At 36.3% G+C, this 13,796-nt stretch overlaps 1 protein-coding gene across 1 annotated transcript in view; it reads right to left on the bottom strand.

The window, feature by feature from the left end:
• The window catches only part of LOC104517685 (cell adhesion molecule 2), a gene marked incomplete at its 3' end in the record, with an annotated part of 28,278 nt that extends 16,087 nt beyond the window's left edge, over positions 1 to 12,191 (bottom strand). The window contains exons 1-3 of the mRNA XM_010168451.1: positions 12,045 to 12,191; positions 9,414 to 9,551; positions 3,370 to 3,540 (exon numbers count right to left, since the gene is read on the bottom strand). Coding sequence (XP_010166753.1) covers positions 3,370 to 3,540; positions 9,414 to 9,551; positions 12,045 to 12,084 — 349 coding nt within the window. The remainder of the gene's footprint in view (positions 1 to 3,369; positions 3,541 to 9,413; positions 9,552 to 12,044) is intronic.
• Between the last annotated feature and the right edge of the window lie 1,605 nt (positions 12,192 to 13,796).

Below are 13,796 nucleotides of genomic sequence, written 5' to 3'. Positions count from 1 at the left end.
TTGCACTAATAAAACCCAAGATTTGCGTAAGGGGAAGAAGAGAGGAGAAAGAATATTCAATATCGAGATTGCCTCTGATGGCATTACCGGCTTTCCTTTTGTTGCGTTTACTTCCTATTAAAGCTGATGATAAAAGCAGCTGTGTGGACTCAGAAGCACCTCAATCTACATCTCTCCATGGACTCATTACAAATATCTCTTTCATATATAGTCTCATCGCCTAGGGCAGATTTAATTTTATTCTATCTTTCACTAGGCATAAATAAAAACCTGTCATTCCAACCAGGGTGTTGCTTTCCTTTTTCTCTACCTATCATCCATTGGATGGAAACACAATCCTGTAATTCCTACTGTTCTGTTTTCATTTTCTTTGCTTTTTTTTGTTTTGATGAAGCCACAAATGTTTTGTCCATTGTCAAGTGGTAGTTGCTTGAAACAAAGAAGACTTTTTTTACTTTCAAGCATAATTATACAGGACAGAAATGGCTGACAATTTATTATTGCCCTTTTTCCTAACTTGTGATGATACACTGATCATTCATAAGGAACATCCATGTCCCACAGGTAAAATTCTTCAGATTTTAGGAAGGTGTTTAAAAACCAAGTGCAGTTCTAGTGGGTGATGCCCAATCATTGTGCATCCATTCTCTCCTAAACTAATGCTTATTTGTGCTGTTCTGTTTGACCATTTTAAGGTACTTGCTTATCATTTTCCCACAGCTCTCTGCTCATCTGAAATACCCTTGGGACATTCAAGACAAGTACCCTAGGGAGCAATGACACACTTAGTTGGTTGTGATTTCAGAGCCTACAATATGTCAGACTAACAAATTCTCCTGACTTTTCTCATGGGGTCCCACAATTCATCTGTTTTGTCAGCACTATTTTTGAACTGCTGTCAGGTGGCACTGAAGATATATCAGGTCAGCTCACATTGGGTCCTGTGAGCGTGCTTCTCATTCATACAAACAGGATGTCTCTTAGATGTCTGAAGTCTTATGGATTGATGGAACACAGCCAGCAGCTTCCAGTGACTGCAGGAATACCCACAACGATGTAGAGCAACACCAGAAGAATAAAATCAAGGGGCCCAGTTCCAGTGTTATGTACTCCATGATGACTCTGGCAAATCATCTTTCTTCTCTTTTTCATTCAAGGCTCCAGGCTGAATCACATTCTTAGTTCCCTGAACCGCCTTCTCTTTTTCCTTTAGAAACTTGCCCAGTGTAAGTGAATATGTTGACCATGGAGATGTACACGTTAAGGAAAGGGACAGTAATAGCCTCCTCTTAGTCTCCTTGTCACCACTAATAAAATACAGCTTGCCTCATGGTTTAAATGCCATTTTCACCCCCTTTTTTAAACTTGAGTTACTTCTTTTGGCACATTTCTCACTTATCTTTCCATGTATAATGACTCTATACTAGTGCTGGAGAGTATTAAATTGATAGGTGGAAAATTAATGGAGCAAGCAGGAACGATAGAGAATAATTACTTGTGCATTGTGGCTTTTGATAAGTTGGCAGTCGCAGGGGGCAGTGACAAAAAGCACATTAGTAGTTGTAAATGCCCTGTGCATTTTGTCCTTGTTAGAGAACTTCAGTGAACCCACAGAAGAGAGAGAAGGGTCTTGTTCAAAACATGAAGCAACAGGCCTAGAGGAAGATGGACCCTACTGCTATTTAGCAGAGAAGTGTCTTGCTACGTAGAGTGCAAATGGGAAGGAAACAACAAACAGTCAAGAAGCTTTATATATGAGAGGCCACAGAAAGGCTTCTTTGCCTGATGAACTTATGATGCTCATGCAAACCAGAAACCTGCCTTTACCTTGAAACCCATTACACTGCAGCCACTGTGACTCAGTTTGAACCTTATGGAGCTGTCCTGCTTCTGTTTGCACTGTTCCGTTCAATTAGGTTCATCTCCCGTAGTGCCGATTGGAAGTGAAGGCACGGGCCAGCTCCTTGGCTGATGCTTGTGGGATTTGGAATTCAAGGAACTAAAGCTGTTAAGGATTCACGTCTCTAGTACAGATGCTGTTTGAACACGTTAGGGGAGGCAAGTGTTTAATAGCCATTTGGTGAAGAAAGGCTTTGATCTACCTCAGTAAAACGATGGGTAGAAGTTATTTTCAGTACATATTACTTACGGATGCTAATCCACATCCTCCTAATTTTCAGCCTTCTTTTCAGATGGCATTTTTAGCAATGATGTCAGCTTCTATGCATGGAGTACTTTTGCCATGACTGCATTTTACGTGTGCTGCAAGTCTTAGATGCTTACAGAAATAGTCCTGTTTAGAAACAAGTTATGTATGCCAGCAGTCCTTGACGTGGTATCTCTGGAACTAGCTGTGGTTACTGGAAGTTTGTCTGCTTTATGGACAAGCTTGTCTGCTTTATAATAGGACCTAGGGTAGGTCCTTTGATGACACTTAGATTACCCTAGAAACAGACCCATGAAAGGTGTCTCTCCCCTTCATTTGGAATGACAATATTTTGCAAATCCCTGTTTTTTGCAAGCTGGCAATCAAAAGTACAGCTGTTCTGGAGAAATCCAAATAGCTGTAACCTGGAGAATGTGGGTATCATGCAAGTGAATATGAAAATGTCATCTGATGGTGAAAAGGTGCTCTCCTGAGTGTCTCACAGTTTGTAAGCGAAAAAAAAACCCAAACAACTGACTGAAAGGATAACATGACTTCAGAGCAGGGCACACAGATACATAGGAATGTTCATTCAACTTCAAAAAAATACACTGTGGAAAAGATCAAGTTTCCATAAATCCTATTTGAAAAAATAAGTTAATATATAGACATACAAAACAACTGAAGACTGGATGATCTAGAGTGACATCCTATATAAACACGGCCTAAAAATAAATGCCAAAGGGTTTTTCCTCCTGGGTTTGTGTTATTAACAGCATTACACAGAGTTTCATTAGCAGGATTCGAAGTTATTGAGGTGGTCTGCTGTTAACTTTGCTTCTTTATACCCTTGTTTCAAGTTTCTAGAAAACTTTCAAGGAAACTTGCAAACCACTATGATCTTGATTTTGAAGAACTCTTTCACATTGCTACAATGATAAACAAAAAGACAAATGCTTTTCCTCTCTACCATTTCTCAAAGGAAACGAGGAACTCAGTCCCATAGTGTTTTCACTGGTAAAGCTCTCATTAAACTTTTTAGAGTTACTCCTGTAAAAACAAAACAAAAAACCCCCAACCAACCAAATACAAATTGGATAAACTGGCTAAAAGGAAAATGTTATCTATCTGCACAATACCAGAGAGTTTTATCATTTTCCCCCAACATAATCTCTGAAACAAAACAAATCTGTAAAAGCAAGCATATATAACGTGTTACTTACAGTGTATTTCTAGAACCTGCATTGCTATCTGAGGTGTAGAGTTTAGGGACTCATGATCTACTCTGCAACTTACAACTGCACCATCGTCATTGCGATCTGCTAGGAAATCCAGTGTGCTGCTGACTGTGAATGTTTTGCGATTTGCATCTTCTTCTTTTAAATATTTAACATCTGAAAGAAAAAAAAAAATAAACAAACAATTTTCTCTCCAATGTTTTTAGTCAAACATTAGACAGCTAACTTAACTATCACACTCGTTGAAGAAAACACACCTTTCATATCTGTATAAATCTCTTCAAAACAAAAGTAATGAGACTGTATTTATTTATCAGTTTGCTCTGATTGTCAGAGCAGGAGGGATATATTGTGAAAGAAAACTTCAAAACTGGTTACATGATACTGCACTCAAATGGAAACTCCTTTCATCATTCTCTCTTATATGTTTAGGTACAAATTTGATAGAAACTTTCTCTGTAGTTCGTTAGGAAAATGCAGTCTCCTCCCACCCTCACTTCCCTTAAGTAGTCACAGTGTCACTTAATATTAAATTTTCTAAGTCCATGCTTATAATCTTTCATACTAATGCAACAGATGGATATTACTGAAGCTGTGTGAACTAGGGGTTTCATGCATGTAGTCTCATTAATCCCGTGCTTACTTTATTCACTGCTTATTCTGCTGTTTGGCTGGAATTATGCTAATTTATGAATTAAACTAAATCAAAGTATAGATATGAATGGTGATGAACAACTGAATAGAGCATGTCATAGTATTTACTGCAGTCTACAGACAAGTCCCAAGAAGCCTGGAAATAAAATTACTTCAAAGAGACCTTTCACTCACTGTTTCTATCGGACTAAATTGGCCTATTGCTTTTGTGCATTTTCAGTAAAAAAATCTCTTTTGACAGTTTTCAGCTCAGATACTAGAGTGTGGGGAGCCTACAACCATGCTTAGGAAGTATTCAACCAGCTCAAGCTTAAGGTTCAAATTCAGAAAGTTTTGTGGTAGGACATACATGTTAGATCAGAACTGGCAATCCAAAAGACTGAGCATTTTATTTTAAAATTTGTAAAATAGCAACACGAGATCTTCCAACACACACTTTAGAATTGTTTTACTTGTTTGACAACTACTAATAATACTTACTGATTTTAACTAATTTCAGCAAAATAGTAGGCTTGTTACATTAATTTGTTATGAGGAAAGCTTTAAAAGATATATATACAAAGATGAACGTATATATTAAATTACACTGAGATTGCATGTCCTTTGTGTCCTAAAGAAAGGAAAAGTAAGAGGTTTCAGTTTTACAAATTATACTAAATCCCATTAGAGAAGATGACCTAAATATAATTTCCATGATATATGAATTTTAGAAAGCAAATCCTAAATGGCTTAAGCTACATCTTTTTAGATTAAAAACACTTCTGAAATCAGAAGGATGGTCTTTTTCATTGTCTCCATATAGATGAAGACACCATGTAGTTATATGATTTCCATTTTTCCCTAAGAAATTATTTCTTGCATACAAGCATTTTTCTGCCTCTTGGTTGCTAAGCTTTAAGAGATTTCAATTTCTGTCACGGTGACTATTAATATTTAGGGATCAGTAGGTGAAAGAAATATTGATCAGGGCTAAAGCAAAGTTATTATAATCAAACAACAAATGTCTTCACTAATATTTAAAGCAAACACATGAGATTTTGTTCCCAGAGTTAGGTTTCCAAATTTAATAATAAGCACCTATATAGACAGCCTTCTGTTTATAAGTAATGTACACATCCCTTGGCTTACTGACTTCAGGCAGAGGACAGACAGCTCATGAAAACATCAACAACTTTAATATCAGTGAGAGGTTGTGGATGCTTAATCCTTTAGAAAAACAAAAACAATTTCCTAAAGGGATGTTCAAAAGCCTTTCTCTAGACATCTACTGTTTGGAAGAGTTCAGCTAATTACTTCTGTAAAAAGGATGGTGATGCTGTTCTATAAACTGTTGACATCCTCATCAACAGAAACACTTAGCTTGTCCACTTTATCAGCTGTATCTTCTTAGATGTTTCTTTAGAGCAAAATGAAGGTGTGATTGTGATATACACTAACTAAATGTATCCCCACCTGGATATAAGGAGCAGTGGAAGATCAGGTACTGGGTAGGTTACTGTAAGCTAGCATTCAGAATATTTACCCAGAGTTTTTAAATGTGTCTACTGCAGTCTATTCTTTCATTTATTTTATTGCTACTCCTCTCTCTCCTAAATACCCCCTTGAAAAAAATGTTTAAAGAAAAAAAACAACCATTACAGAGGCCCTTTCTCTGGAAATCACTAGAATGAAACAGGCTGGGGGATGACTAGATAGAAAGTAAGTAGCTTTATAGAGGAGGAACTGGGGATCTTGAGAACAGGTTGAACATTAGTCAACAGTGTACATTTACAGGGCTGAAAGCTAAAAACAACTGCCCTGCATTACTAACAGCATAGCCAGCAAGTCAAGGGAAGCAGCTTCTCTTATTCAGGACTTGCATGGCTGCATCTAAAACACCAGGCCCCGTTTTGGGCTTTCCAGTACAAGAAAGATGTTGACAAACCCGAGTGGGTTCAGCCGAAAGCCACAGAGATATGCACTGACTGCAGCATATAATGTACAAGGAGAGCTTAAAACAGTTGGGTTTGCTCAGCCTGAGTAAGAGAAGACTAAAACCAGATCAAGCTGCTGTCTTCAAGTACCTAATGCACGGCCATGGAGAAGAAAATGTCAGAGTCCTCTCAGAGTTGTACAGCAAAAGTTGAGGGGCAATGAACACAAGTTACACCAAAGTAAATTATAATTATGTGTTATGAAATATCTACATATAATGAAAATTGTCCCCAATAAAGACTTTCAAATACTGAAACATCTACCCCAGATAGAATCTCTGTCCTTGGAGATTTTTCAAAATTGAATTGGAGACTGTTAGCAACCTGATCTAACCTTTGAACAGAGGTTGGACCATATGATCTTTATGGGCCAACTCTGGGCCCAGTTCTATGACTCTATCAGATAGGTGCACATATAGATATGCTCATATTAACTAATACTAGTTTGTATCTCATAAGTATAGATGTTTGATAATGAAAATAATAAATAAAAATGACAGGATGTCTATCATTCATTGTTCACTCCCAACTATCTATAAAAGCACATATATAACATCCATATAAAAACACTCATCTTTTAAAAAGACAGTTTTTCTCTTTTTACAAGGCAAATATAATTTCTGTTTGCATTTAAAATCAAGTTCTGCCATGAAATGGCCTTGTTATCAAAAAATATTCCATCTTCTTTTTAGAGGTTTATCAAGACAAAATGTTCACTGCCTCTCTGACTGCTTTGCATATACTAAACATATATAAACTAATTCAGAAAGTCTTAATCTGTTGCAACAAAATGAACTGATATTATCTTATTTATTTCTGTAGCCCAATTTTGCTGGGAAAAAAAAAAATAAAATCCATTAAAATATATTCCTGAAACAGAAATGTGATTTTTTTTACATAATACTGTTGAAATAGCATGTAACAAATTTGGTAGAAAAATAGATAATATTTTTTACAAAAATGTATTAGCTTCTCCCCTATTTTTTGCTTTTAAAAATCTCCCAGACATGTCACCAGAATGCTAACCTGCAGATTGCTTTGTTAATTCAGTGCATATATAAAAGACAGAACAGTAAAGTAAAAGACATGGTACTCAGTGCTTCACACTCGGTCTCTCTCATTACTCACACTTACTCTATCAAACAGTATTTCTTTCCCAGATGATGATTCCTTTTTTGAGTAACAGCAATGGAGCTACAATTTTAAAATGTCTTTTTCCCCTTTGGTGCCACTCTGAACTCAATGCATCATTTATATTCTTTTGCACCATGTATAATACACTGTAACACAATTGGATTTACTGGTGCTAGACAGAGGAACTCCTAACCTTTAATGTCAGCTGCATTAGCATATAATTTCATATCTATTTTCTCAGATTTATCATTTCACCTTTTACAGGGCACAAAGCTAATGTAACTTCTGCTGATGCCACTGCAAACTGGTTAGGTTATTTTATTTCTAACCTTTGTGAAATGGCAATGTGCTCTTCAGAAGACCTAGAAAACTAAACTGAAATGAATGTGTTCAGTACTTGAATTTCTGCTGGGTTTTGGGGGGCTTTTTTGTCCCCCCCTTGCCTTTTACTGTTCTTTTTCACACACCTTTGTTCCTTCCCCACTCCCTTTTTTTAAAAGAAGCATCCCTTTAGGAACTGTTGAGAAGAGCAAATTACTTAAAGAGTCAAATCACCAAATTACTTATTGGCTTCAATTACATGTCACCTGAAAGAAAAGCAAAGTTATTACACCAAGTTTTAACATAATTTTTAAAACAACGTATTTTCAGTTGTGCTGCCTTGCTGTTAGGCCAACTGCACCAGTGGTTCTCTTAAAGTATTGACATTACTTGGAGTGATTTTCAATCTTTACATGTCTTGAATATATATATTCACCCCGTCATCTTTTCTGAATGGCAGAATCTATGCTGTGCCATGTATGTTAGCTGTGCTGTTAAATTCTCCTTTTTAATTAAATTTGATGAGGTGCTACATTTCTTTCAGCTCCTCAGATTTGCCAGTAGCTGGAAAGAATAGTATTGTTTCCTCATTTTCTATCCTTGTTACAAGTGTTCATTTCAAATGATTCCAGCCTAAAATTCCTGTCTCCTTCAACACTATTCTGATTTTCATGAGAAGTCTAAAGACGCTTCTAGAACAGACTGGGTTCCTTGGACAATAAACTGTAATCTCCTTTATTTACCAATTTTATATCCCAGCTCTGGTTGTGTACATTGAACTGTAGTAGAGAACATTAAAGGAAGATTAATGAATTCTGTAATTAGTGCTGTAACTTTGCTTGAGGCATTTTATTGAGCTAACAAAATCCACAACATCAGACAAATAGGAGTCAAAGCAGATAAAAGTTGAGGGTTTTTTTTTTAAATAAAGCTACACAGAAAGGGTGGATTTTGAATCATTTATTGATCTGGTCTTAAAGCAGTATGAATACAGGTGACATGAATAAATACCAATAACTTTTCCTTTTAATTCATATACTTCATAATGGGCAACTCAGTTGGCTGTGGTAGATGTGACTAAGCTTTCTGTTATAGGAATCTCTCTCCATCCATTCACCAAAAAGGATTTTAAACTAGCACTTATGAGAATATGGACTAGAAAACAAATTTTTAAGTGAAGAACACACAAAGTGAAAGAGAAGACAGAAAAAGAAATAGTTTTTTCCTATTTCACTCTATCCTCAAAGGCAAATCCTTGCCTTCAGCTTTGGTTTCAGTCACCTGATGACTTTTCAGTTACAGTAGACTTTGTCCAACTCCTCCCAGTCCCTGTGAAGTTCTCCTCACCCCCTTTGAAGCCTATCTTCTCCCTGCTCCTCACCACACACTCTCAGCATCCTTGCCTCATCTGCAGGTTCCCAGCTGATACTCCTTCAGTTGCTACTTCTCTGCTCTTCCTCACCAGAGCAGGCTCCGTAGCTCCCCTAAGGGAAGCGCAATCTCCTGTCTCCTCCAGACCGTTCTGCCTCACCCAGCCACGTCACTTAGAGGAGTGTAACATAAAACTGACAATTGACCAAATCAGACAGATGTCATATTAGCAAAGCAAAAAGGAATGAAAAGGTAAAAAATCTGGGGTGAGTGTTACGGCTGTGATAACAATAATCCGTAAAACATTTCTCTGTGAAGCATCACAGTTGAGTTTATTGAGTTTATTATGCTGAACAGATTTCAGAGTGATTAAAAACATCAGTTTTCACCATATGAAGAAAAAATAAAGAGAAGGTCTTATGACCACTCCCATAACTTACAATCAATTTCTTAACTATGTACTATCACTGATTCATTTAATGATTAAACATGAGAAACTTGAATTAGAAAATATAATTCTAAACACCGTACAGTTTTGACAACTGGACCAAATTACATCAAAGTCCTTTTAAATACCTTTGACTTCTTTGTCGTTCTTGAACCATCTAATATCAGCTGCTGGTTTGCTACCAGATGTCTTGCAAGTTAGCTGCATCCTCTCTCCCTCCATAACTGGTGAGGTAAATCCAGTAATTTGTGGCTTCTCAGGAACACCTAACAAGCAAACAAACAAAATGTCTCTGATAGTGTCAGCTGCTGCCATGAATATATATATGACCATGTAAAGTTCACTTCTTCATAGGCTCTAAATTCTGGTAACAGAATAATTACTTCTTTGCCTTCCATCAAAATTGAATGTCAGTGAATCCTGTTTCCTCTTGCAAATAAACTGTCAATCTGAACTGTAGCTGATTCTAGAGAAGTAAAGAAAACAAAAATTATCTAGTTTTCTAAGGGAAACATTGTATTTTAAAAACTGTCTTATCTACATATATTCTGCATGCAAGTCTAGTCCGACTTGCTATTACATGGTTTAAATTGGTCTCCACAGCAAGCAGGATGACAAAGTATATTAGAAGTACAGCTGTGAAAATGAAATGTAACTGGTAACGAAAAGCTGAACTGATCTAAGTTCAGAACAGATGTTTAAGCATGAATTACGAAGATTTTAATATAAAACCCAGGGAAAAGAGAGGATGAAGATAAATACAGCAGTTACTTTATCTTCAGAGAACACATAACAAAAAAAAACCAACCCAAGTGGTATATTCACAATTCCACTGGTTATGGAGAATTCTTCAGCTGAATTCAAGTTCTTTGGAAGAGGTTGTAGGATCATGACATACTATACACAGAACATCAAATTTGTAAATAGCTGTTTTTCAATGAACCATGGAAGATTTAACAAAAAATATGAAGAGAGTTGGGAAAAATTTGATCACTACATGTATAACTCCATTTGACTTCCGAAAACACAGGAATAACTTATTGCAAAGTGATACTGATGACCATATTTTTAAAATCTCTGAAAAAGTCGTCGTTATAACTTGCATCTGCAGCACTTTGACGCATACATATCTGTGGCTAGATAAAGGGATCAGTCAGAGTAATACATCCTGTGCCCTGTATTTCACAGTTTGGTTTGTTTACATCTCTTTTCCAAAATGACAGATTATGTGCATAAAAACCAAGCATCAGTACCTATCGCATTGTACATTTCTGTAATAAATCCCCTCTTCTCTTTCAGGACAGAAAATGGAGTCTACTATAATACCTTGACACTTAAATCTTCTAATCCATAACAGAGCAGTCAATAAAGAGATTATTAGTACATAAAAAGGATAGTTTATCTGATTAAAAGATGTAATACATTTCAATGGAAAATATCCCCTTCTCATATAGAAAGTATGCCAAAAGTTTAAAATGTTACTTTGAAATAGAAAATCACAAATATAAAATGAAAAAAAAAAAAAGCTTTTTAAACCTTGCAGCTTTCTTTCTTGGGAGGTAAATAGCTGATGTTGGGAAAATTGTATTAAACCCTCTCCCAGAATTAAGTTAAAACTAAAAGGACTGTGAAAGACCAAGTTACTTTGGTTAATAAATACCAGCTAAATGGTTTTTTGTCTTTGTAATACCTTTCTATGTCTTTCTGCCATTTAAAAGGTTGAACTGGTCTACTCATCTATTGTTTAGATCATGAGATGCCTCTCTACAGAAAAGATTAACCGTAAGCAGTTGTTATTCCAGAATATTCTGCTTTGAGTGGGTATTTTTTGTCCTTAATGGCAAACTTGTGAAGATTTTTGTAAAACAGTCTCACAGGGACTCAAAGGGAGACATATTTCACATCCTATGCACAAAATCAATTCCCTGTCTGGATTAATGTGAATATTACTGGCACAGAGAACATCTTACATTAGTCCTATTAAATTCAACTGTCTGCCTCTCTACATATAAAAATAAAACAAAAAGAAAGAAAGAGTCAAGTTCAGGGACAGAAAAGGGAGAAAAGAATAAAAATCAATCTCTAAAATCATATCACCTCTTAGGTACGCAGGTGTGTTTCAATGAACTATAGCAATTTTGGCTGATTGGGCAACTGACATTCATAGAATCATATAAAGCTTCGAGCAGAAACTTTATTTCCTGGGCATCTCTCAAAATCTATTGCTTTTCTATGTGTATCTATAACCTTCGGGGAAAACAGTAGAGCATTTAGAGGATAAAGCACAAAGGACACAGCAAACCCAGTGAAAATATGCACTTTATAGGCAAAAAAGAAAGAAAGCAGAATGAGGCAAGAAAATGCACAGCTAAGGAAGAACGATAAAGCTCTAAAGCCCGTTTTGATTTCACGCTTTCTGATTTTCTCCCCTTTACCCCATATAATACATTGTTAGGAGGTGAACACATGCACCTTCTTTGCACTTCTGGTGCTTGGGATGTAGAAGTTATGTCCATTTTATGGAGCACTCATAGCATGGTATTTGTGTGCTCCCTAATTCATTATCCTGCCACAGCACAAATAGTAAGAGGCGCGTTATTTTTCAGCACAACGATACGAAACAATAAACTTCAGTGAAACAAGATCAGACATTTATATGTATCTTCTGCCAAGCTTTAGAAAAGTTCATTCTTTTAATTTGCCAAAGCCCAAGAAGTTTAACACTTGCTTCTTTTTATGCTCAGCTATTTTGTACTTACCAAGAACGGTAAGAAAAGCCTTGGAAGTTTTGACAGGCATAGTAAATAAAGAGCAGGTGTACTGCCCTTCATCCGACAGAGACACGTCACTGACACTGATACTCAGTTCATGCCATGAAGCTCGGACCAGCTCAATTCTGTTGTCCCTCAGCGCTGAAAAACAAAAATTCACATTATAAGGTAGGAAAAGGCATATTAACAAGACGTGGTATGTTATACAAGAGGCTCTATGAAGTAGCCTAGTGAAATCACACCCTAGAATACAGGGGTATGGACAAAGTTGTCTTTAGGCTTAGTAGTTTGTTTTCTCTACAAAATAAAGCACAAGAGTTCACCCAGTTTCCAGATAGTGTACTGAATGACCTTAGAAACTAAGTGATTTTAGTTACCTTTGATCTTCCTCTGAAAAAAATACATTGACTCTGATTTCTGCCCCCTAACAGCTTTGTTCAGTGCCTGAAATAACTCCTTCCTAAATACATTTTTTCCCCGTATATTTAGAAATGTGAGTGAATATTGAAAATCCTGTTTCATCTACTCACAAACTATATTTTCAATTAAGTGTAGTGTTGTGTAGCTTGCCTACAGATTTTTCTCATGTCTATTACTACTCATATTGAACTGGAATATCAGATTTCTTGAACGCTGTAAGGGTATTTCTTGTTATGAATATATTGAAAGTTCCACTTCTGCATACATATGTAATACACGTAAAGATTTTAAGTAGTTCAGTATAGTGGCTTTAGTTTTTTGATTATGACTAAAAATCCAATATTCTATCAGAAAATCCTTCCTAATAAAATTTTACTTGCATGAAACCACTGAAGGAAATTAGCAGAGAGATTTACTAAAATTCAAAATGTCATTTTAGCTAATTCTTAAAAAATTTAAATGTTTTAAAGCCTATATTTAGATTAACCCATATTTTCTATTTAAAAATAGTTGAAACATTCCCAAGCATTCCATTTCTCTGGAGTAAAGCTGTTTTGGGAATCTACATATATTAATCAAGTCTTTCCACACCATAGAAACAGTAGTATCAGAAGTAAGTAAACACCATAAATCCCCTAAGCAAACAATACAAAAGCCCATATAACTCAGAAAGTTTTGCTGCATACCTCTAGATTAAAATCTTTGACCTGGCAGTATTTGAATCTTCAGTCAGTCTATTTTCATAGTAAGTCTCTGATAGGAAAATGGGACTATGATAATTATTGGCAGAGCTGTGCTTTGGTTTGTGAGAAGCACCAAGGTGTTCAAGTCCCTGATGCTGTTCTCACTCATCTCTTTCTAAAATCCCTAGTCTTGCATTTTTCTCCTAAAATTTATATCTTCCAAGGATAAAAATGAGCTTTACTGTGGTTCTTTTGCTAAATGTAGATGTTTCCAACCCATTGCAAGGCTCTCCAAGTGCTGCCAAAACAGAAAGATTTATGCCAAAATAATCAGCTACAATGAAGATTCAGCAAAAGTGCCGTTTGAATTTGTTGTCTTCTGAGGCTACCATTCATGTTCCTTCACAGCAATCCCAGGCTGAATTTATTGGTTATTTCAGGGCAGGCCAGCTAAAGCTTGACTTAGTCTCTGCAGGGTCTGATGACTGAAAGGTGACAGCTTACGCAGACCTAACATATAGGCATGCCATGGGCTGCTCCAAGGCACATCAAAGTGACTGAGAGGGTACGTGATGGACACATTCCAAACACAACTGGGACATCTTCTGTCCAGCCACAAGAAATAAATAATTATGTA

This window comes from Antrostomus carolinensis, unplaced genomic scaffold, assembly GCF_000700745.2.
Source record: "Antrostomus carolinensis isolate BGI_N321 unplaced genomic scaffold, ASM70074v2 scaffold9935, whole genome shotgun sequence".
Taxonomy (NCBI): domain Eukaryota; kingdom Metazoa; phylum Chordata; class Aves; order Caprimulgiformes; family Caprimulgidae; genus Antrostomus; species Antrostomus carolinensis.
The sequence above is the reverse complement of the archived record's forward strand: the minus strand, read 5'-3'. Positions and strand labels throughout refer to the sequence as shown.